This window comes from Rattus norvegicus, chromosome 11 (genome assembly GCF_021556685.1).
Source record: "Rattus norvegicus strain SHRSP/BbbUtx chromosome 11, alternate assembly SHRSP_T2T, whole genome shotgun sequence".
Taxonomy (NCBI): Eukaryota; Metazoa; Chordata; class Mammalia; order Rodentia; family Muridae; genus Rattus; species Rattus norvegicus.
The window spans coordinates 80813639-80838502 of NC_141544.1; the positions used below are offsets into that span (position 1 = coordinate 80813639).

A 24864-nucleotide genomic window follows, 5' to 3' on the forward strand; every position below is an offset into this window, starting at 1 on the left:
CCAGGAAGCAGAAAGTATCCACCTACAGAATAACCAGGAGGAACAATGACTCTACTTTTGGCTAGAGACCCCATGCCTCTGCTCTTGAAAGGCAATGTCTAAGCTATTATTCAGAGTGTCCTGCTTGACAAGAAAAATTTTGTTGAGCTTGGAGACCTGGATAGTGCCAGAGTAACTGGCATAGCCCTTGTCATTAGCCATGCGATCTCAACATTAGTGTGGACAACAGAGGGAACTCTGGGTAATATGACATCATCTTGGCCTCTAGAGGTCTAGGGACTGAAGTCAGTCATATGGGCTAGTCAACCATGTCTATATGGGGACATCCAAATAAATGCTTCAGACCTCAAGGCTCAGGTAAGCATGATGGTTGGCAGGACTCCATGTAGTTACACACTGTTGCCAAGAGGTAGCAACAATGTCAGTAATACCACAGGGACAGCAATTAGAAGCTCTGCATTTGGAACCCCCAGACTCTGGCTCATGCATTGCTTCCCTTAGCTAATTTTAACTTACGACTTGTCAGAGCAATGGACTGCATCTGTGAAGATAATGGCCTCCAATACGTTCTGTGGGTCCTCCTAGTAAATTATTGAAATGTAGAGTGCTCTTGGAAACCTCCAGACTTGCAGTTAGTGTAACGTTAGTGATCTAGGAGACTGCTTTCAACACTGCTTGTGCTTGGTGTGGACTCAGACAACACCATCAGCTTCCAGAGCCTTCCTGTTTTCCATATGCACATGTGTCACCCACCCTCTTACAGGACTGAGCCTCTGGCATAGTCCCTGTCATAGATTAAATGCTCGATAGACATGGAAATGAAATTAAAATACAAATAAAATCCACAGTCTTATAAGAACACTTAATTCCTGGCTAATATACGAACTCTAATTCAATGTAGTGGCTAATATATGAACAGTAATTCAATGTAATCTAATTCAATTTCATCTCTAATTTAGTGTAATGGCAAATTTCAGTTCCCAAACACCAAATCTTTGACTTGGTCAGCAGTTGAGAACAAGATGTATTGTCTGGGTTTCGTTTCCGTTTCTTTCTATCCGTCCTTCTTTCCTACTATAAAAGCAAAGGGGGAAAAAGAGCAGCATCCAAGGCTTCCAGATAATTTACATTGTGAGCGCCCAAGCCCAGCTCCAAGCCTAATTGGAATTAGGATCAGGCTGCTGGCATCCTTTGAGGAGAGAGTGGCCTTTCTCCAAGCTCTGAGAACACAAGGAGGTCACGCCAGGTATCATAGCAGATGGGACACTATGCCTTTCTGGTCTCTCCTCCTCACCCGCAGCTCACACAGGCACAGGGCGCTGCCATGCCTGTTGACTCTGTGTTTGCACAGGAAAACGAAAGCCTGGCAGATGGGAACCACTCATGAAGATGTGCCTGAAGCAGCACTCTTCAGATCCTGACACTTTTCTTCGATTTCCAATTTTTTACTTCACCTTAAACTTTCCCTGTGAATACGGAAGTAAGTCTGGGGGGTATGGGTGACCCTAAGGAGTATGCACTTCTGAATGAGATGGTCTAGCAAGCAGAGGATTAGCGTTGCAGAAACTTTAGTTAGGATTAGTTTAGAGGATTAGTTGTTCAGAAACTTACTGTTTGAGCGAGCTCCTTTTCAAGTTCGTGAGTGCTGGAATGGTTTTCTGCAGTAGTATTGAGAAAAGTCTTCTTTAACTTAAACTCGGTCACGAAGGTTCTAACTGAAGAGGAAAACATGGACCATTAAGCCACACAGCAGAGACCAGTGTAAAGGTACGCGTCTGTAAATCTCTGGGACAGACAACCTTATTCCCCAACAGGACAATGTGTGTGTGCTTCTTGAGGGTAAATATACTCCTTCCTCTTTAAGGCGACCAAAGGGTGACGAACATTTACAGTAGGTTTAGACTCCAAGGTGCTAAGATTCCATTATTATCAGCCACGTAAAGGAAACAGCCCATGTCAGAAACACTGCTGGGTCCAGAAAGGGGGAGAAGCCTCCCTAATTTTAAGGCTCGTTTTTAGAGCTGGATCTTATCCCTCATCATATTAAATTATATTTATCAATTACTACTTACCATTATATCAACTTATCATATTAAGTTACATCTTATCATTATCTTAAATTCATATCTTTTCCTCTACACAGAAGAAAAATGACCTGAGACCCAGGGGCTGAGGCCCTCCTAACACAAAAAGCTTGCATGCTGTATGAAGAGGAAGGCTAGCAAGTGAGCCAGGGAAAACATTTCAGAGTTAACTGACTAAAGCCTCTAGTTCTTATTTAACACCCTTCTGCTTGTTCCACAGTTCAGTGCAGCCAGCTGCTCAGGACTCTTTCTGAACAGCAGGCAGCTCTTTGAAAACACTCTGGGCCAAGGGAAAGCATTTCAGCCACGCTCTAATTTGCATGCCTCTCTGCAAACAATGAAGCCAAATGACTTGAAAAGAGAAAGGCGTTGAACTGCTTTCCTCCCATCTGTGCTACCGTAGGCAGGCACTCTGCATACAAGTCACCTGACCTGCTCGCTTCACTTCTCACATGCCCAGGTTCAAATCCAGACTCTCCCGTCAGGAAAGAACCCAGGGGTAAGGGTTAGGCACACAGAAGTTTTCTGCCTGTGCCTTCTGTTTTTAGCATGAGCAATATCATCTGTCCTCTCCCAAACCCTGTCTTCTTTCCTGGAAGGGATCTGCCTAAGGCATTTATACCTCTGTGACGATGAGGCCGTGGCTTGACTTAAGTTCCTGCTTATTGTAAAAACAGGGACTTTCAGCCTATGCTTTGCCCTGGGTGACTCCATTTTACAAGCAGCATTTAACTCTATTTCATGCTGTGGATAAAGACACTCCCTTCCTGCCCAGCATGGGGCACGGACTGCTAAATATCTTGTTGCAAAGATGTATCAATTAGATTGGATCTGTATGGGTGTAGGGGCTTACTAAAATAAAACTCTTATTGGAAAGGGAGGCCCTAAGAGCTTATGAAATACACCTCGGAAGGGTGCAGCAGCTACTCCTGTAACCCATAAAGGGGAGGACTTCTTACACTCCTATGGCAACGGCCCTAGCAACCTGGCATCTGAACACCCAGTATGCACAGGGACTATAAGACTATAGGACTTCAGCTCGGCTCAGTCTCCACTCTTGACGTGGCATTCTCTGTCCTCTGTCCATCTGGTCCCCGTTCTGTGTAAGACCTCACCCCTGTGGTCTACATCGGCCTGTGCTTCATAGTCCTGAGCCTCTTCAGCTGCTCTGACAAGAATAGTCTTAGCTTAAGCCTGCACTCCCATAGCAGCTTGGTCCTCCTCTAACCCCTAAAGTGACTGATTCTCTCCTCCTCTTCCCACCCCCCCACCCCACCCCACCCCCCCCACCCCCGGAGCTGGGGACCGAACCCAGGGCCTTGCGGTTGCTAGGTTGCTAGGCAAGCGCTCTACCGCTGAGCTAAATCCCCAACCCCTCTCTCCTCCTCTTTATCAGTTCTCCTAAGGCTCCTTTAAACTTCTTGAACTTTGCTGTGGCCTCATTAACCCTTTGGTAGCTATTCTGTCACACACATACACCCCTTTACTGTGATGTGTAATGTGTGATCTGAGCTAATATTAGTAATCAAATCTGAAATAAACCTATGCTTTGCCAATGGCCAGCTATCAAGGGAGATCAGAATAATTTGGCAAATTACAGCAAATGAAATTGAAGTAGCTTGTGAACTTATTGTTATTCAATAAATTCTGACATTGCGGAGAGACACAGATGTGTCCCTGTTTTTAATACAGTTAGTGCATTCGAGACAACCTCCACAACTGCAGTTACGCCGTCCAGCTTTAAAACGGGTATTTTAAAAAATTACATTTATTTACTTTGGGCCTGCCTGCATGCATTTGCCGTGTGTTCACGGCCCAACGCACTCCTGAGTAATTCAGAGAACAGCTTGTTGGAACTGGTTTCCTTCTGCCTCGTGGGTCCCAGCAATCCGAATTCAGCTGGTCAGACTCAGCCTCGAGCACCTTTATCTGCTGGACCACCTTACTGGCCCAAGATAAGATTTTTATCTCGTTTAACCGCTGGTTTCACCACTGACCTCTCACAACTGCTCTGTATTGAGAGCAGTTTGTTTTTACAGCATCCAGTCTGGCGAACACTGCCTTCCATCTGGACAGCCCTTCACACTCAGAGCTTGCTCAAACAGATCGTTTTATTCGACATTCCCAAAACCTTGAGTGGGCAGGGGAGCATGCTGTAATCTGATTTAACAGATGGGGACACTGAGGCTCTGGCTACTCAGTGCAGGTGGTGGCTGGGAGCCTAAAGCCAGGCATTTGAAATCTGGCACACAGCTTTCCCTCGGCTTCCAAACACAAACAACGACGACGACGAGGAGACTACTGCCGTCTCCTTTATTTTGAACTGCATACTCTCAGCTAGTTCCCCATAGGGTGTGGCTACACAGAACAGGCTACCCGGATGCATAAGAATGAGTGGAATTCTTGATTTTGACTCAAATCTACATAGGTAGATTTCCCTTTTTTAGAAAACAATGCTCTTTTTTTTTTTTTTAATATTTCGGGCAATTTTCGAAATTCTTATTTTAGTCGAGTGCCAGCCTTAAGAAGCCGCTTCTGTCTGTGGGTATTAGGGGTTCATGCAGATAACGTTTGCAGGCAACACAGACACAGGTTCTCCCAAAAACACTGGCTGATCACTGTGCATGAGCCATCACCCGGGCAACGGTAGCTGATAAAGAGACAGGTTCTTCTACCTGATAAGTTTTAGCTTTGAGGGCTGGAGAGATGGCTCAACGGTTAAGAGCACCTGACTGCTCTTCCAGAGGTCATGAGTTCAATTCCCAGCAACCACATGGTGGCTCACAACCATCTGTAAAGAGATCTGATGCCCTCTTCTGGTGTATCTGAAGACAGCTACAGTGTACTTATATATAATAAATGAATAAATCTTTTAAAAAAAAAAAGTTTTAGCTTTGAAACTGAAGTTCTCATTCTAACTTCTCCAGCAAGCAAGGTGTTAAATTCAGCAACCCAACAAGGGTCACACCCCGTATGCAAGAATGCTCTTACAAAAAAAAAAAATACACTGTTGTATAACAGAAAACTGTGGGCTCTGGTCAGCTGGGACCCACGCTTGGCCACTGAGCACCTCAGAGCCTTAGTTTTTGCTGCATTTTTGTTGACTTTTTTTTTTCCCTTAGGAAGTTTGATTTTTATTTTTCCTCAGAAAAATTAATTTCTTGGAGCTTTAGAATACTCTGTCACGGTGGTAATTGTATTTTTCCTCTCTCTCTCTCTCTCTCTCTCTCTGTCTCTCTCTCTCACTTTATCTCTTTAATATAACAATCATCACAATGAAGACCAGTTTATGTAGCAGACTACATAGGTTATAAATTTCAGTTATGAAATGCACACCACTCAGATCATGATGCCCACATGTGCTTTGTGCTATGAGCATGTGTTGTGCTTGTACCATGGGCGTTTAGCCTATAGGATGAAGAGTGAATGGAAAACCGGGGAGCTTCGTGGACCTGTCAATGAGGAACAAACATGACCGATATCCTAGCCAGATTCCAGGAGCGGCTGTGTTAAAATGTACCTGTCTGTGGCTAGCAACTCGAGGACCACTTTCAAAAAACGAGAAGAATCCGTACACACAGAAGGCAATCAGAATTTTACTGTTTTTTTAACCCTAAAATAAATAAATAAAAATGAATGCTCTGAGACTGTAAGTAAATAAAGGATTTCTAAAACACCTATGTAGCTGGAATATCCTTTTGTTTTTTTTTAACTGAAGGGTAGAATGGTTGAGCAAACAATGTTTGTTTTGTACAAATGAGCACATTATGCAGGCATTAAGGTATTTGTTCCTTTTTTAACTATCACAGGGCTATACTTATAGATATCTCTTGAACTTAATATATAAAAATATAATGTACATCAACAAATGGCAAAGGACAGTATTGCATCTGCCAGGGTTGGAGTAACAGGCAACGTGCTTCAGTTCTATTTCCCTGCATATTTTTTTAGCTTGACTTTGATCAGGAAGGAAAGCGTCGGTTCTAAGGCAGACGTAATTCTCTTTTTTTTTTTTTTTTTTTTTTTGGTTCTTTTTTTCCGGAGCTGGGGACCGAACCCAGGGCCTTCCGCTTCCTAGGCAAGCGCTCTACCACTGAGCTAAATCCTCAACCCCCAGACGTAATTCTCTTACCCAGACTGCATATCCCTTTCTCCAACTGGTACCCGACTGGGCATCTGCAGGTGAAAGATCCCTGAGTATTGTTGCACACGGCCAGGGGAGGACAGGGGCTGGAGTGGCATTCGTTCACATCTGCAGGGGTGACAAACAAGAGCATGTTGATGGGGTGGCGGACAAAGAGCCATTATCCAGTATATACTAAGATCCAAGTGGCACCGTGTGGAGTGCTGTTGAAGAAGAACGGGAAACCACCTTGTCCTCAAGGGGCTGCCTGCCTGCCAGGGCAGTGGTAGCCGTACAAAGAATCAACTATATCAAGGCGGATGTGGAGGTACAGAGATAAACGTAGATCTAGTTGGCTGCTGTTGTTTCGAGACAGAGTCTCATCCTCTTATCCCTGGCTGGCCTGGAACTCAATGTGTAGAGCAGAGTGGTCTTATATTTTTGGTTGTGAGCCTAGCCTTTAACGGCTGAGCCACCTCTCCAGCCCCACAGTGGTCTTGAACTCTTAGAGATCCCTACTCTCTCTGGCTCCTGGGTGCTGGGATTAAAGACATGCCCAGCAGAAACAGTAGATTTTGATGCAGGGAAGAATTAAAGACTGTCTTCAATTATACTAAAATAATACATAAAACTAAAGAGACTTCGACGAGCAGATCTTTGGGAAGAGGGTATGATTCTGAGCTGAGGAACCAGCAGAGTAAATGCCCACGGCAGGAGAGTGTAGGTATCTTTAGGGAGCTCTAGAAGGTCTGGTGTTGCAGGGGCGTAGAGACTCTATAGACCAGAACCAGGCCAAAAGTTTGTCTGTAACATGCTGTGGTCCTTCATGTTATCATACAGACAACCCACAAGCATCCTAAAACTCAAACAGGAAGACTATAAAACTTAAAAAAAAAATCTCACCTTTGTACACTCTAGAAGAGAAAGTCTCTTTTAAAAACGATTGTTTTTAATTGTGTGTATGTGTGTGCACGCATGAGTGCAGGTGCCTGCAGAGGGCAGAGACGTCCAATTGCTTTTGAGCTTCAATTATAGGCAGTAATGAAGCCCCTCCCCCAATATGGGTTATAGTACCCAAACTTGGGTCCTCTGAAAGCACAGTACATGCCGTCCACCCTGGAAAAGGGATTTATGAATAGCCCATTAGCCCAAGGTAACATCACAGCAAACGATCCTGCCTCTTACCCACGCTGCAGTTCTCCCCTTGCCAGGCAGGCGGGCACACACATCGATACCCACGACCGGCGAGGTCCACAATGCATTTGCCGTCGTGAAGACAAGGGTTCACGGGACAGCTGTGGACTAAGCACATTGAAGGAATAACACAGGCGATGTCAAAGCAGCTCTGGCGAATATCTCGCTCTCAAAGCTAACGCTTGGTTCTAGCTCACGTTGGTTCACCTGCCCTGAGAAACCTCACGCCCACGGAAAGAGAGCAGGGTCCCCAGAGGCGCGAAGACAGAGATCATGGTACTGGGCACAGATGTGGTTTGGGTCCGTATTCAAGGGCTAGGTAATTGCATACCTGACTGTAAGCACGAATACTAAATGCTTCTTGCGGGCCACTTGGTTCAGGGCCAATAACTATATTGCCTGTGCGATACTTAGAAGATTCTACTGGGCTCAGTAAATGCCAACTTAAAACATGTTCTAAGGTGGAAAGACTCCCTGATCAACTTATCCTGTCTGCTCCAAGATCCACTCTGTGTGCACGAACGCATACATATGTGTGGTTCCTTTTTTCTCTTGGACTTTGTCAAAACTCTCGAAACCTTTATTTGAAAAAAAATCTTGGAACACGTACATTTATTTGCAGTTGCTACGCTTTTTGTTGTTTTTGATTTATCTTGAGATGGTCTCCTGTAGCCCAGGCTGGCCACAAATTAACTGTATAGCTCAGGATGGCCTTGAGCCCCTGATCGGCTTAACTCCACCTCCCAAGCGCTAGGATTACAGGTCTCTCATGCTAAGTTCTTTCCATGTACAGAAATAGGCTCCATCTGAATTCAGGAGGGCCTCTATGGTTAAACTTTAATGTCACCATGGAATATTAATTCGTTCCCTGCCTCATGGTGCCCACCTCTGTCTTGCTCTCTATAGTGAGAAAGGTCACATCACGGTTATGAGATACTTGTTTTATAGGGGGTTTTGAAAAGCTGGAAACCATATTATCACTTGCAGGGAGGAGGGAAAGAAAACAGAAGTCAGGTCCTTCAAAATAGCCTGAAACAAGTGGGCTGCTGTTGACATGGCTATCATGTTCTTCACAGCCCTTGCTGAAATTTATCACTTTGAAATTATGTGTCTGTGGGGTGTGTGAAATTATGTGGGGTGCGGGTATGGGCCTGTGGGCACACTGCTTACGGAGCCCAGGAGGAGGCGCTACACCCCTTGAGTTGGAATTACAAGTGGTTGTGAGCTTCTCCACATGAGTGCTAGGAAGCAAACTCCGGACCACTACAGGAAAGGATGTCCTCTCTCCAGCCCCCGTACCTTACATGTTACCTAGCATCACCCACATGAGCAGAGCACCTACGTAATTAAACACTGTGCCCTTAGGTAATTCTATGGTTTGCCACAAACGTGCTGCAAACACCTCCAGCAACCGTCACAGCTAACGCTCGCTTTAAGGGAGTCTGCTGAAGTGAAGGTTTTTCTGGAGAAGACTACTCAGGCTGCTGAGGAGGGAGCGCTGTGGCCTAGCAGTGGGGACAGCTTATGACCCTGAACTCTAGGTTCATCCTCACTGAGATTCGTACCACAAACTGAGCTCTTGGCTGTAGCCACCACACACCCTTCCCATCCTTTCCCTGTAACTTAAGAGGTCAATCTCTCTCTCCTCCTTCAACAGCAGTCCTCCCTGTCTGAGTCTGGATCACCTACCAGCGCACTGGGAACGCCACATCCTGCTGTCTTCCTCCTGCCTTTCTTAACCCGGGCTTGCCTTTTCTCCCCTGACACCAGCACCTTCAACATGCTGAACAGATAACCTGACCCACAGGGCAAAGAAACTCTGGTCAAGCGTTCACTGGGATGAGGTCTGTTGAACGTCCTTTTGTTTGCATGTCTTCTGGTTACCAACTAGCAAAGAACTTGTGGCCTCCCTTGATAGAGAGAAGCCTTTGACCTCGGAAAGCCCCTGAGCTGACTGAGGTGGAAGCTCTGGGTTCTTTTTTGGAAAGCAGACATTCAACTCACACCTCCCTCTAACAAGCCACCCCAAAGTTCCTTTTGTGGTGCCTGAGAACCTGTGGGAGACTCTGTGTGTGTGTGTGTGTGTGTGTGTGTGTGTGTGTGTGTGTGTGTGTGCGTGCACACACACACACGCTAGGCAAGTGTTTTGCCGACATTCTGTATCTTAGCCCCATGAAAGTTGCTCTTTCAGCTTCTCCACTGTGCAAACCCACATCTATGCCTGGCTGGCATTGACCTTAGGTGAGTTAAAGGCACAGTCGAAACGTTTGACAATTACAGGGTATGACAGGGTACAGTTATATCTTCTATGCATGTCAAACAGGGTCAAAGTGTCCTCTCTCCTCGTTCTTCAGAAAGAATCACGTAACGTGGGGGGGATATCAGGAGAAAATTAGGCCCACACTGCCCATACTTCATGCCTTGTATTTCAGTGGGAGTCATTCCAAGTCGTAAAACAGACCCAGATACTAGCCATGTCTACACATTCACACAAACCACAAGCCCCTTGCAGCTCTAATGTTAGACAGGGCCTAGTGGCCAAGGTATTTGTTAAGATGCACTTTACCTGGGGTTAGAGGTGACAGTGCTGTTGGTGACTGCAGGGTACTCTGAGCAGCAAAGGTGGTATATTTGAAAGTCAACATTTCAGCTGTGGAAACATCTGTGGTCTGAGGTGAAGACGGTCTAAGAAAATGTGAAACCAGGCTGGACTCTTCCGCATGGCCAATCTCCGTGGTCATTTCTTCTGCTGGTATGGTTGATGTGGTCAGAGGGATTGAGTGAGTGGTAGGATCCGTATAACCCTGGTTCCCTTCTGTGGTGATGGCCCCTTTAGTTGAGATTTGTGGCACTAGAATTTCAGGGTTGGTTGGGAGGTATTGTTTCTTCGGGGTAGTGTGCACAGCTACAGGATCTGGGGTCAAAGCTTCTACACGTGACGGGGTGCTGGGACTGGTCACAGGAGAGTTAGTAGTAGTCTGGGACATGGTGGATGTCAAAGCTGGAGACCTCTGGGCTAAGCTGGTGCTTGTGGCTGGAAGGGCTGGCTCTGTGGAGAACCCTGTTAAGGCTGGGGCCCCTGGGGCCCCTGGAGGAAGGCTCACTGTTACTGCTCTGGTAGAGTCTGTGGGCGGAGACACGAAGCTTGGTGATTTAGCTCCTGTGATGGGTTTCTCTTGCTGTGGGGTGCTCTGGTTCTTGGGGTCTGCGGTTTGGTTGCTGGGGATCAACACAACGGCTGCTACCGTCGTTGACATTTGGACTGAAGTCACACGTGGCGGCTCCCTTGCCTGGTGAGGGGCTAGGGTGGAAGACAGATGTGTGAAAGTTGTCTGTGAGACAGGATATGGGACGAGAGTCGACACCATTAAGGAGACCGGTGAAGCTGACGGTGAGGACGTGGCTGTCTCAGAGGTAGACTTTAGCTGCTGTATGGGAGACCCGGTTGACGGTAAGGCTGATGAGAATGGCTGGGGCTGTGACGGTGAGGGCGGCATTGAAGGCACCCCTGAATCAGATGGGTCCTCAACAGGTTCGGTGCTGGTATCGAGAACTGAGGTGTTTGGCATATTAACGGTGGGTGTGTGGGGTGGAAGGCTGGACGTAGGCAGAACCGGTGACTCGGTGGAAGACTGAGCAGGCTCACCATTGTAGGAGGACTGGCTACTTTGCTTAGGCTGAGCCTGAGAAGGAGAGTCCAAGTGTGTAGAGTCTGAGATCTTAATGGAAGAGGTTGAGCTCTCGCCGGCCTCCGAGTAGGAAGTGTTATCTGTAATGGACAGCAACGTCCGTTCTCCTTTGGTGAAAGTAGACGGAACATAGGCATGGTCTGTGTGGTCGCTGGAAGTCCTTTGTCCAGCGTCTGAGCCATGCTCTTGAGTGTAGCTAAGTCCAGTGACTGTGAACAGAAAAGACAAGAGTTGGGTCAAGTAAATGAAAAATCTTTGAAACAAGCACTAGAAAATAAATACTCTTTGTGTCTTCCTCCAGGAGGAAGACACTGATTTCTGTGGCCAGCACTCTGAGTGAGGATGACAGAGGAAGGCTAAAATAGTCAGGGTCACTCAGAGTAGGTCCCCCTTCCTGTGAGGAGCAGTGATGATGACGTTAAGTGGGGACCAGTAGCCTAAAAATAGGAAATGTTTCCAAAGTCCTTCCCTATGCCCCTTTCTAATAAAAACAAACTGCACTTGAAAAGCTCCCCAGATCCGAAACAGTAATCACCATTATCAAATGGAAAAAGAAAAACACTCCCAACTTTCCGCTCTGTCTAATGAGGTATTTCTTCCCGGTAGATGGTCTTCACCATAGTTACTGTTCTCCTTTATTTTCAACCCCTCAGGCAGATGTCATCCCATATACCTCAAGCAAGCATGAGGCGAGAGGGGTGGGAGAACCCAGAAAGTTCTTGTCCTTTTTTTTTTTTTTTTCTCGGAGCTGAGGACCGAACCCAGGAAAGTTCTTTTCCTAATAAGCAGTAAGCTACTTTTGAGCTGCCAGCCAATTTAACATCCCAGGACTGCGAATCAATCCGCAGATAGCAGAGGAAGGCGGCTGTGGGAAGACCCACCTCCGAGGGTTGGTGGCCCGGATAGCAGGCCAGCGTGCTCCGTCACGTTCCCGCGTGGAGTGGGGCGTGCAGAGCGGGTCGCTGCACGCGAGAGGTCAAGGGACCGCTGCGTGCGCTCCCCGCTCCGGGTGAACATTGCTGATGTGTGAGGAGCGCGCGCCCCCGAAGTGCTGTCTGCCAGAGCGGAGCTGTCGCTTAGCAACGCACCATCTTCCGGAGCTGCAGGCAAGAGAGCTCAGGTAAATGCAGGGGCAGAACTTTTAGCCTCACATTCAAGCCCAGAGGCTTCCCTGAGGCTCTTACTCAGTGGCCAGAGGGTGGATACCTCTGTTCCCATTACTCCAGCCAAAGGATCCAGAATACTGGATTTCTGCTCCGTGATAAAAGATAACAATCGCAGTTGTATCAGTGAAGTTGGTGGCAAGTTAAGGGCAGGGCGTGTGGAGTGTCAGTTAACACGGGTCAAAAAATAGCATGGATACTTATGGACAGTAGTGGTGCACTCAGGAGGCAGCGGCGGGTCGGTCTCTGAGTTCGAAGCTAGCTTGGTGTGCAGAGTGAGTTACAGGACAGTCAGGGCTACACAGAGAAACTCTGTCTCAAAAAGTAAACGAAACGAACCAAAAAAGGCATAGAGAGTAAGATTGGTGTGCTTTTTATAAAAATAAAAAAAAAATGTGTGTGCGCGTGGTGCAGATGTGTGTGTGTGAGTGTGCATATGTGTAAGCGTGTATGCGAGCATGTGTATGTGTGTGTGTGCGCGGATGTGTGTGTGAGTGCATGTGTGTGTGTGTGTGCATGCACACATACACGTCAAAGCAGGAGTGGGAAACTTGGAGGATGATTAGTTAGAGTCTGTTCTCTCCTTCCATCATTTGGGTTCTGGGGATCAAGCTCAAAGCATTAGGCTTGGGGTTGGGGATTTAGCTCAGTGGTAGAGCGCTTGTCTAGCAAGTGCAAGGCCCTGGGTTAGATCCTCAGCTGGGGGGGGGGAAGGAGCATTAGGCTTGGCGGCAAGCACCTTTACCCACTGAGCCATCTTGCCAGCCCCGCTTTTATTTTTAATGCACTTAATCTATTTTGTTGGACGAGGGAAGGCAGCACACGAATACATGAATACATGCCCTGTCTCTCTTTTGACAGGGTTATGTTGTATGCTAAACTTAGAACTAGCTTATATTATTAAATTTCTAAGTAAATCCATTTCAGAAATAATGACCATCAAGTACAAACTCGATCTGTGTACATACACACAAATAAAAGAAATATCTTTTAAAAACAGTTTTTATTTAATTATTTTGATTTTTATGTCTTTAATGTTTGGGTGTGTATGTGTGTGTGTGTGTGAGAGAGAGAGAGAGAGAGAGAGAGAGAGAAAGAGAAATGTGTGTCGGATGCCTGCAGAGTCTAGAAGAGGGTTTCGGTCAGATTCCCTGGAACCGTAGTTACAGGCAGTTGGGAGCCACCCTGTGGGTGCTGGAAAGGAACCCAGGTCCTCTGTAAGAGTCACAAGTGCCCTTAGCCACTGAGCCATCTCTCCAGACCCTTTATTTTTATTTTTAAATTATGTAGCTGAATGTGGGTTTGCAAACATGAGTGCAGTACCTACAGTGGTCAGAGAGGGCGTGAGATGCCCTGACTTACAGCTGGTTGTGAACCGTTTGATTAGGGTGATGGAAAAAGGAACACAGGTCTCCTGCAGGAGCCGTATGCACTGAGTGTCATCTCTGTAGCTCCATTAATCATCCCTAAAATCACTATTAGTGTCAATGATGTTTTGGGTTTTTCGGTAAATAAGCAAAACCGCCGAGAATCGGATAATTTGGCTCATTAGAAGCTTCGGAACTCTCTCTTGCTGCCCAAGCTCATGAGCAGAAGAACAAACAAACCACCCTTGTGGCTTCATCAGTCACAAGACAACGATCAAAGATCATAGCTGACTTCACTGGCTCCTGAGGGCACCGTCCCAGGCAGGACTGCTTGAGACAGAGTCAGACTTTCTGTAATCCCAAGCCTGGCTAGGCCATTTCTTGTTTTGGCTAAAAGGAGAGAGCTTCCTCCCCTAGAGGGAGGTGCTAAAGGGCAGGTGTTAAGCTGTGATCGGTGCTAAAGGACAGGGTTATGCTGTGATTGGTCCAAAACACCAGTCAGTGGTTGGTGCTAAGAGCATGGCTGCATGCTCTAAAGCAAACGGCTGTGACTGGCCCACATAAGGCTAGTTAGACTCTGACTTCTGCTTCTCCTGTGCCGTGGCAGTAGACCCCCCCAGAGGCTTCTCCAGAGTGGACCTTTCAGGCTATTTTCAGAAAGAGTAGCAAAGGCCCCAGAGAGTAGAGGGTATCAGATTGAAGACGGTACCAGTGGTCAGGCTGCATCTGCACAGCTGAAAATCTCAGAGAGACTCAGTGCAGGGGGCCTGACACATAGCCCGGCACTGCTCATGGCCACTCCGATGCATGCAGTCATTACTACTGGGCAACACTGCAGAGGCCCCATTGAGACTCCATTCAGAGTCTCAAGCCCAGACCTGGCTTCCTGGTGTACAAACTCAGCACCCCTCAGATGCAACTGCTGTTGTATCTTTGAAAAAGTAGGGGGGCCTTGGAACTCCCAGCCCTGCTCGTGGTGAGAGCTGGGCCCAGTAGCAGATTGTCTGCTGGTTCACCTGTCTGCTGGGATCACCACCGGCAGTGCAGTAAATGGGTGCACATGCCTGTGCGAGTAATCCTGGCAGCGCCTGACACCCCCATTCCTACTAGGTGCCCCTGATTGCACCCAGGCTCCCTAGATATGGCTATGACATCTGGAGGAGGATGGATAGAGCAGAAGGAAGAGAAGCAGAGACCACAAAGGAGAAATTAATGGAAGATTGTAAGGAGCCAATAAGAAGCCCAAGAGGCCCTCCCAAAGGCCCTGGTCACCAGATTTCCAGAGAGAGACTTAAGCCTGTATGGCTGAGGATCTTGAAGTCCAGGCTGAGAGCTGTTAGTTACAGTGGCCATTACTGAGGAGCCTGGGGCCTGGGGCCTCCACAGGAACGGTAACATTACAGAGTCCGTCTTCCACTGATTGATGCTGTCAAATCTGAGGGAAGGAAAAGCTGCTGGACCAGATCTGAAGTGTGAGTGCTTCTCCACTCTCTATCCGGGCACAGGAAAGAACCTTAACCGGAAATGAGGAGTGCGTCAGTGACTCAGAACAACGGTAAGAAGGTGACTTAAGGCATGCTGAAGGACTTGGGAGACACCTGGGTGCTGAGCCACCCAGTATGGGTGCAAAAGGAAAAGATCGAGGCTGAGAGATCGTGTATACTCTACAAGTGAAATTCAGGTCTGCAAGCAATCGCATCAGGGCCGGAAGCGGACAGAAGCACGGTAGCCTGAAGCCGCTGAGTTTGAACTGAGCAAGGGGACGGACTGAGAACTAGCCAAGACAGGTGTTATAATTAGTCAGGCTTTGGCCGATCCAGAGGCCAAGAGATAAAGTATTATACTAATCTACAGTGAGGCCATTTCAGGAATGAGGCCACTCCTTATCTAGTTTACAAAAAAAGATTTAAAAATCATGCGTAGGTGCATGTGTGTTTACGTGCCTATGAGTGCAGTTGCCCATGGAGGCCAGAAGAGGGCATCAGGTAGATATTCTGGAGTTGGGAGCTGCCTGATGGGGGTGCCAGGAACACAACTTAAAAAGGATGCTACTAGTAACTTGGTAATTTCAAGACGGCATGTATCTACATAAGATGTGTCCCTGAACAATCACAGGGACACTATAAATAATGACGCATTCCTGATGGAGTACAGAAGTACAGATACATGTCAGATGAATGGAGGCCATGTGCATTAAGTACACAAGAGAGCACACACGATATGACGGCTTCTACAGGAAGCATCGAGAAGTTGTCGTTAGAAGGCACTGGGTGTGGGGCAGGCTATACTGTGGGGTGTGGACACAGAAGACCCCAGAGCTCTATCTGAGAGACGAGGAGGTGGCGCCAGGAGCTCCTCAGAGGCGGGGCTGGGGAGATGGCTCAGTCAATCAAGCTTTTGCTGTGCAAGCCCAGGGATCTGACCTCCATCCTCAGCGCTCATATCAAAAGCAGAGCACGGCAGCACTCTTCACACCAGGGACAAGTAGACAGCCTTAGTCAGTCAGTGAGACCCAAGCCTAAGTGAGAGACTCATCCCCAAAATAAAGTAGATCGCTTCGGAGGGACAATATGAGAGGTCGACCACTGGGCTCCATTTGCATCTGTGTGCTTGCGAGCCTGCGGGCGCACACGCACGTGCACACACCATGCGCGCACATACACACACGCACATACACGCACGCACGCGCACACACACGCACATACATACACCATAGAAAAAGAGTTGAGATGTGCCAGGCAGAAAGAGTGGAGCATGTACGCACGTTTGTATTAACCAGCTAAGAGAGGCCTGGGAATAGTAAAATCCCTCTCCTAAGGTATGCTTTGGTAGATTGAGGGATCAGACACATCCTCAGGCCCTGGGCTCTGCTTCCGTGGACTAAGAACTCACTTGAATGCGCTCTTCCAGGTGCTGGGGAATCCAGACTCTCGGAAGAAGATGTAGATGAAGAAGATGAAGACTCTGCGTAGCTCCTCCCACCCAACCCTGAGGCACCACCTTGCGGCTGTCGTGCATCGAGTGAGGACTGAGTCAAACCCCAAGGACCCCCAGCTTCTGGATGCAAAGCCGAGCTTCCTGCCATATCTGTAGATGTTCTGTTCTTGGCGGGGAACCATGGTTCTGAGCTCTCTCCACTATCAATGGAGGAGACTGACTTAGACCCAGTCTCAGTCAGAGGCACGGTCCTTCCATTTCCTGCTTCGGAGCTGCTGGCGAGCTGGTGTCCTCCGAAGGCTGTGAAGATATGACAGGGGGAAAGGCCGTTAGTAGACCTGGGATGATGCTTAACAACTAAGATGTCCTCTCTCAGGCAAGCTTCCTTCTGCCAAGGAGCCTTGAACAGCGTTTATACGGGCCACCCGACGTGCACCATCGTGTTCCAAATTTTTCTAAAACTATTGGACATTAACAACATCGTGATCTTAAAAATCAAGGCTGGAGACCAGGAGACTTGAGAGTGGCATGCACGAACAGCAATTTATAGACTTGGGTGTTTCTCTCTGTCCCTTGAGGAAGTAGCTCAAGGGAAGAGTCATTACATCTACCAAGTTCAGTGGCATAAATATGGTTGGTAGAGCATCTTCCCCCCCTAAAAACAGCTGGATTATCGATAAACATTCTACTTCCGATGTATAGTAAAATAAACTATGAGGAGTGAGCCAAACTATGAATTTGGGGAATACGTTTATGTCCGACAAATTATTTAAAAAGACGGTCTATACCCAAAAATCACTGGCTCCAGCTATAAAGAGCAGGCCAGGCCTCCCTTTGAAGATGACGTTATAGAATGAAAGGAAGAAGAACCGTGAGAGCCCAAGGCCGAGGTCTCCACTCTGCTGAGCGAGCTCAGAAGCTGGGCTGGCTCTACTTACGTCCTCCAAGTCTTGCTGTTCTCATCTAGGGATGGCGTTTGTCCACGCCCAAAGATAAAAAGGCCAATAAAGGACCAGGCGTCACTAAGGTCACACATCCCTTCGGAGACTGCAAATGGTCCTAAAGAGGCCCCCTAAGGACACCGAACTATATAAAATGTCCCATAAGGGTAGATTACTCACAGGGGGCATCACTTTGCCAGCGTATAGATGGGAAGCCATATCCATTTTCTGTAAACAGCTCAGCACCTTCTCCATCTCCCAGATGCTCAGTTAGTCTGCTGTCCGTCCTTGAGTCCTTCGCAGAGGGCGAAGAGTGGACCGACACTGAAGTTATAGCAAGTCGGGAGCGCTCGGGGAAGCCCTCTGTCTCGTTTGTAGGCTCCACACTGACAGGCAGAGACCGGGGCGTTCTTGGGACGCCATTGGTGAATGTGTCGGTGATGAGCATGCTCTTTGTCTGGGTGATTGATGGGTTTTGGAGAGCGGTGAAGTTATTCCCATTCCTCATACTTCCAGAAGCTAAAACAGAAGGAAAAATGTGCTTCAGAACTACTCGAATGGCGAAGAAAATCAGGATTCTACCTAGGCACGAATAATTTGATATGAGCACTTTAATATGGTTGATGTAACAGAGAGCAGACATTTGTATCGTGCAATAGGAGACCCTCCTTTTCTTTCTCCTCAGCGCTCTCACAGGGCTGGTTACAGTCAGATCACTCACCATACACAAATTAAGTTTTCTATTCAAGCTAAAGAATAGGAGAAACCCAGACGAAGAAAAAAAAATTAACTTGTGTTCTACAGAGGAACTGCATTCCACAAGGCAGGAATCCCACAGGCCACCAGGATAAAGCTGTTGCTGCCAGTTTGGTTTTAGCGATGTAACCCTTTTGTTCAAATGCTATCACAGACTTAAAATCCAGTCCACATGTGAATCGGGGTTGAGCTAGTGTGGGGTATACAACCCCTCAGTCAGCACTGGGGCTCTGTAGAACACAGTCAAGACACTACTGGCTTAGGAAAGTGATTCCCAAGCATCAAAGGGTCTTGAGTATTCCCTGAATCACGGTCAGCCTAAAGCTTATACTTTGAAAGGCCATTCAGATGACATACATCAACAGAACTACTAACCAACAGGAGAACGTATTATTGTCAAAGGAATATTATTTAATTTCACCTAAAAGCAGACAAACTCCATTATTGTAGATACTAACTCTCACTAAGCTAGAGAGAGCCATCTTCAAACCAGTTATAGTACTAGAATCAAAAACTCTAGGCTGGGGACAGTTTTGTTGCCCCCCCCCTTTTTATTTCCTGATCAGTAAAATGGATGGAAATTGTTGGATAACTCAGGAATTCAGTTATATACCACAGGTCTGAATATACCGTCTGCCCCTCATCACAGCTGCCCAGCTGTCCTTCCAGAGGGACACTTTCCAAGGGAACTTTAGAACTCGCCATTAGCCAGGAGGTGGTAGCTCAAGCCATTAATCCCATCACTCAGAAGGCAGAGGTAAGGAGTTTTTCGAGTTCGAGGCCAGCCTGATCTAGAGTGAGTTCCAGGACAGCTGGGGATACACAGCGAACCCTATCTCAAAACAAACGACCCCAGACAAAACCAAACAAAAGTAAAACAACGAAAAGAGATCTGACTTCAACAAGGTACCTTAAAGCCCTAACACCAAAGGACTGAGGCCATAACTCAGTGGTAGGAAGCTTACTTGGCATGCACCAGGCCCTGTGTTCAAACCCAGCACAACAAGATATCCTTACTACAGGCAAGAATAAGGTGCAGGGGTTGGGGATTTAGCTCAGTGGTAGAGCGCTTGCCTAGCAAGCGCAAGGCCCTGGGTTTGGTCCCCAGCTCCGGAAAAAAAAAGAAAAAGAAAAAGAAAAAAAAAAGATCCGCAAGGAAAAAAAGTGCTTTCTTTCTTTTCCCACTTGAAGCCAAGAGCAACAAAGAACGATCTATACCCCTACCATGAATGGCTTCCAGCCATTAATCTCGGCTCTGAAAAGGGAAAGAAGGAAGCTGTTATTATAAACAGTGCTTTGAAGACCAGTCTTCCGTGCAGCTGTGGCCAAAAGCTCAAACAGATTTTAGACATTGAGAGAAAGTATGGGGAAGTGGGGGGCTGGAGAGATGGCTCAGCGGCTAAGGGCACTGGCTGCTCTTCCAGAGGACCCAGGTTCAATTCCTAGCACCCATATGGTACCTTATATAACTGTCTGTAACCCCAGTTCCAGAGGGTCTGAACCACACCCAGGCAAAATACCAGTGCACATAAAAATAAAAAGAGCATTAAAAAAATTAGATTATCTAGGTAGATTATAGGAAGCAAAGGTTCCCTTCACTCTTGTGCAAAACCACAACAGCGGGGACACAGCCTGCTGCTCTGATTACTGAAGCTTTATGAGAACAGACGCAGGTGCAGGCGACCCACAGAGACACTGGGTGCAAAGGCATCCAGTCCTGCTGGAACACAAAGAGAAAACAAAAACCACAGGGCTGGAGGGATGGCTCAGTGATTAAGAGCTCCGACTGCTCTCCCAATGGAGCCCGGTTCAATTCCCAGCACCAACAGCAGTTCACAAACATCTGTAACTTTCTGACACCTTCATCCAAACATACATGCAGGCAAAACACCAATGCACATAAAAGTAAAAAAAAAAAAAAAAAAAAAAAAAAAAAAAAAAAAAGAAAACTTACTTAAAAGAACGGCACTTTGGGAAGCAGGGAATGGGGGAATCGAATTTGGTCAAAATATATGCATATGTGAAATTTGTAAACAATAAAAAAGAAAAATTGTCATGTGCTAAAACAAAAACCGTTTTGTCTAAGAAAGGAGAGACCAGATATGGATATGATCCATAAGCCGTCTCCAAATTACTTTAAAAACATTTTTATTTCTTTTTTTTTTTTTTTTTTTTGGTTCTTTTTTTTCGGAGCTGGGGACTGAACCCAGGGCCTTGCGCTTCCTAGGCAAGCGCTCTACCACTGAGCTAAATCCCCAACCCCGACATTTTTATTTCTAATCAACTACATTATGTAATTTGTTCAATATTCCCACCAAGCACAGTGGTGGCCATTGGACAGGACTTGACAATTAGGAGTGCTTGTTGCTCCTTCAGAGGACCTGTGTTTGGTCTGCAGCACTCACACTGGGTGCCTCTGGCCTGTGGCTCTGGCTCCAGAGATCCCAACACTCTCTTCGGCCTCTGAGGGCACCTTTATTCATGTGCAAAACCTGCACACAGACTTGGTGGAGGGGTGGGGGTGCACGGCGCATGCGCACACATGCAATTACAAATAAAACCTTAAACACAAACCCCACTATGTGGACTACATTGGAATCAGTGAGAGAAACCCAGACCTGCCATCTTGGTAGTGTTAGCAAAGAAATGGCCACGGAGCTACAATCACAAAGGTCACAGATGCTTTGTCTGTCACAAAGGAAAGCTGCTCCAATCCCCTGGCCTGAGGACTGTGCAACCTTCGGCCATCCCACATCATCATCGTAACCAGCTACCCTGGTTGGGCATGACAGTACATGCTGTAACCTCGGGAGGCTGAGGCGGGAAGATATTGAGCTGGGAAGCCAGTATGGTCTACACAGCAAGTTCCAGGCCCACCTCGACTACAGAGTAAGACAAAACAAAACAGCCATCCCCAGGTAAGCAACTGCAATACACCAGACACAGAGCTATTTGCCTGATTGACATATTTCATTTAATCCTCACAGTAAAAAAGACACATTATGGCGTGTGGAAATGTGTCTGCAAAGCAGTGCTTGCCATTAATAAAAAAGGGAGTGCTTGAGCCAGGCGGTGGTGGCACTTGGGAGGCAGAGGCGGGAGGATCTCTGTGAGTTCAAGGCCAGTCTGCTGTACAGAGCGAGTTCCAGGACAGCCAGGGCCACACAGAGAAACCCTGTGGGGTGGGGGGATGCTTGCTTATTTGTCCACAGGCACTGCTTATGACCCTACATGGGCACCAGTGGCACTAGCTAGGAGGAAGCAGACTACATTTCTAACCAGCAGGCTGGCGTTAGAGAAATGGGAAACCTTCTGACTCTGAACCTCAGAAAAGGCAAAAATAAATAGAAAATTAAAAAAGAACAAAGGAAGGAAGGATGGGTCTGGTAAGATGGCTATCTGGTAAGATGGCTCATCGGTAAAGGCCCTTGCCGTCAAACCTGACAAGGGTTCAATCCTGTGTCCCATGGTTGGACAGAGAACCGAGCCCTTCAAGTTGTCCTCTGGCCCCTACACGTTGTGGCATATGTATTTCCCTACGCTAATAAAAATTTTTCAATAAAAAGTTTTAAAAATTGGAATACCACCCACTGGGAAAAAGGCCTAAGTTCCTAGTCTTCTTTGTAACAGGCCACCGAGGGAACAGCTGCTCAGCTGGTGTGAGCACGTGTCACTTTCCCGTCACAGGGCAAACCCCCCAGAGCCTACAGCATCCTCACATTGCTCAACCTTGACGGCGATCCAGAACCTCCCAGGAGGAAAGCTGAGGCAGCTGATCTTACAACAAGGCAGACTAAATCCAAACATCCCTCAAGTCATTTATGTTCGCTTCCTTCACAAAGTAACATCACCACAGAACAATTTACCTGGACCGCATCAGCTCAACGGCCCACAGGAAAGACTCCCCCTAAGTCGAGACCCATTATTACGCCCGAGCTCTTACTGCGTCTACCAAATGTCACCTTCAAAGAACATTAGCACAACTCTGACAAGCCAGCAAGTGAGAGCAATTTCTATTATGAACTGCAGCATCCCTTACATAAACACCCCTCTTGAAATCACTGCCCACTGCCTATGGACCAAACCGTAGCTGACTGTCCGACAACAATCTCACGCTCCACCCAGCTTCCCCCTGTGCCCCCATTTCCAGGAAGCTCCTACTAAATTTAGTGCTGAATTGTAGTCACTCTCACACAATTCAACATACACATTTGTGCCTTCAGAAGTGCGCTTCCTCCCCACCCTCCTCACCGGGGCCACTTGTTACTTTGTTTATAACCCCACCCCACACCATGACAAACAGTCTAAGAGACCGCAGAAAGCCTAGAGAGGCAGAGAGGCAGGGGAGGGTGGAGAGCAATGCCTTATAGTCCTGTAGGCCCTACCTCACGTCCCTGCATGCTCAGGTGCTGTAAGACACAGATTCTGTTCAGAAACAGATTAACTCCTGGCTATCCAGGATGTGGAAAATTTGACCAGTGTGTGCTCTGCTTGGTGTTCTACTGCTGTAATAAAATACTGACCCAGAGCAACTCGGGAAAGAAAGTTTATCTTATTTTTTTGTAAAGTTCTAGGTAAAAACCCATAATTGAAGTAGAACCATGAAGGGGCACTACTTACTGGCATGCTTAACCTGCTTTCTTTTCCTTTCCTTTTTTTTTTCGGAGCTGGGGACCGAACCCAGGGCCTTGCGCTTGCTAGGCAAGCGCTCTACCACTGAGCCAAATCCCCAACCCCTCTTTTCCTTTTCTTTAAAAGATGTATTTTATTTATTTTATTTATATGAGTACACTGTAGCTGTCTTCAGACACACCAGAAGAGGGCATCAGAGCCCATTACAGATGGCTGTGAGCCACCATGTGGTTGCTGGGAATTGAACTCAGGACCCCTGGAAGAGCAGTCAGTGTTCTTAACCTCTGAGCCATCTCTCCACAGATCTGCCCCACAGGACAATCAGACGGAGGCAGGTGAGGCAGGTTGACTCCAAGTCTGCCTTGGCGGGTCCTGCTGGCCCTCCTTAGGCTTTCTTGCCTACTTGCCTGAAGCTCTTGTGTCAGCCACGGACTCAGAAAGGGTTAGTAGAATCTTATTATGTCCATTCAGTAGAAAGAGAGGTACAGGGGGCTTGCTGGGTAGACTGGAAAGTGCCAGGCTCATTTTAAAAACAGAGCTGAGGTTTGTTTCCTCCTTGGCCTCAGGCTCTCGCTGGGGTACGCCCTCTGCACTAAAGTCCTCTTTATCGACCACTTTAGAGGGCAGTCTGATGTCACCCGAAGCAGAATTCCCAGGTCATTAAGGAAGAGAAATCCTCAGTATGACCCAAGGACCGTGAAAGTCAGCAAAACTCCAAATATTAGAAATGGAAGGTTCTAGAACAGCAGCTCTCAACCTGTGGGTCTCAACCCCTTTGGGGGTCAAACGATCCTTTCACAGGGGTCACCTAAGACCATCAGAAAACACAGATGTTTACCTTATAATTTATAACAGTAGAGAAATTATGAAGTACAATGAAATAATTTTATGGTTAGTGGTCACCGCAACATGAAGAACTGTATTAAAGGACTGCAGCATTAGGAAGGTTGAGAACCACTGCTTTAGAACTGCCCAAAGAACAAGGGTCAGAGGCAGGCTTAGTGGCTCAGGTCTTTATTCCAGCATTTGAGAGGCAGAGATAGGCAGATCTCTATGAGTTCAAGGTCAGCGTGGTCTACACAGTGAGTTCCTAGCCAGTCAGGACTACACAGGAAGACCCTGTCTTTTTTTTTTTTAAAAAAAGGATGATTGTGGGGGTCTGTTGCCTTTTAGCCTGAAACATGCAGAAGACGAGAGTCGGGTCCAGTAAAGTTAGAAACGTGGATTCATTTCAAATACACCACAGTACTAGGCATAATGTATATGATCAACATTAAACGAACCTGGCCAAAATTATGGTAGAAATTACTTGGAAACACAAAGCCGGTTGTAAATCACCGAGCCACAGAAACCAAGGCTGTATAGCCTCAGAGCTTTGTCTAATTCAACTAACACTTCGGGATAATCTTTTTATTTAAAAAAAAAAAGGTTTGTTTATTTATTTTTAGTTCTGCAGTTTTGTGTGTTTGTATGAATGCCTGTGGATGCCTAGAAGACATCTGACCCTCTAGACCTCTGTTACCGACTCTGTGACTTCAGTGCCACTTGGTGTGGGTGCTGGGAACCAAACTTGGGTCCTCCAGGAGAGCAGGAAGGACTCTTAACCACTGACCGTCTCTCCGGGCCACTTATGGATAATCTTAAAAAGCAATCTCCTACAAGCACGAACCACAAATTCTGCCCGTCAGTGGGGAAGTGTGCACTAGCCTAGGCAAGAAGACTGGTCCCTTAAATAGGTGTTCCAGGGACCTCTGGGCTCAGTCTTTGCTTCAACGACACAAGGACATACTCCCCAGTTTTGCCAAGTACTTAAAAAACAAACTCCCGTGCTGTCACGGTTGAGGGAGTGGAACATAACCCCCCTCCCCCAAGCTGAGGGGCTACCATTGATAGTTGATGGTGGCTTCGGGAGGAAGAGTTGGTTTCTTTTAGGAGATGTGGTCCCTGGTACGTTGACTACGCTCCAATGAATGGCCTC

At 47.1% G+C, this 24864-nt stretch overlaps 1 protein-coding gene across 2 annotated transcripts in view; it reads right to left on the minus strand.

Moving 5' to 3' along the window:
• The window catches only part of Heg1 (heart development protein with EGF-like domains 1), an 87655-nt gene that overhangs the window by 35612 nt on the left and 27179 nt on the right, over positions 1-24864 (minus strand). For both annotated transcript variants that reach the window (XM_087576949.1, NM_001427854.1), the window contains 7 exon segments: positions 17679-18017; positions 16513-16857; positions 11972-12190; positions 9968-11299; positions 7393-7509; positions 6217-6336; positions 1612-1715 (listed from right to left, as the gene is read on the minus strand). In XM_087576949.1, the coding sequence (XP_087433075.1) occupies positions 1612-1715; positions 6217-6336; positions 7393-7509; positions 9968-11299; positions 11972-12190; positions 16513-16857; positions 17679-18017 (2576 nt within the window).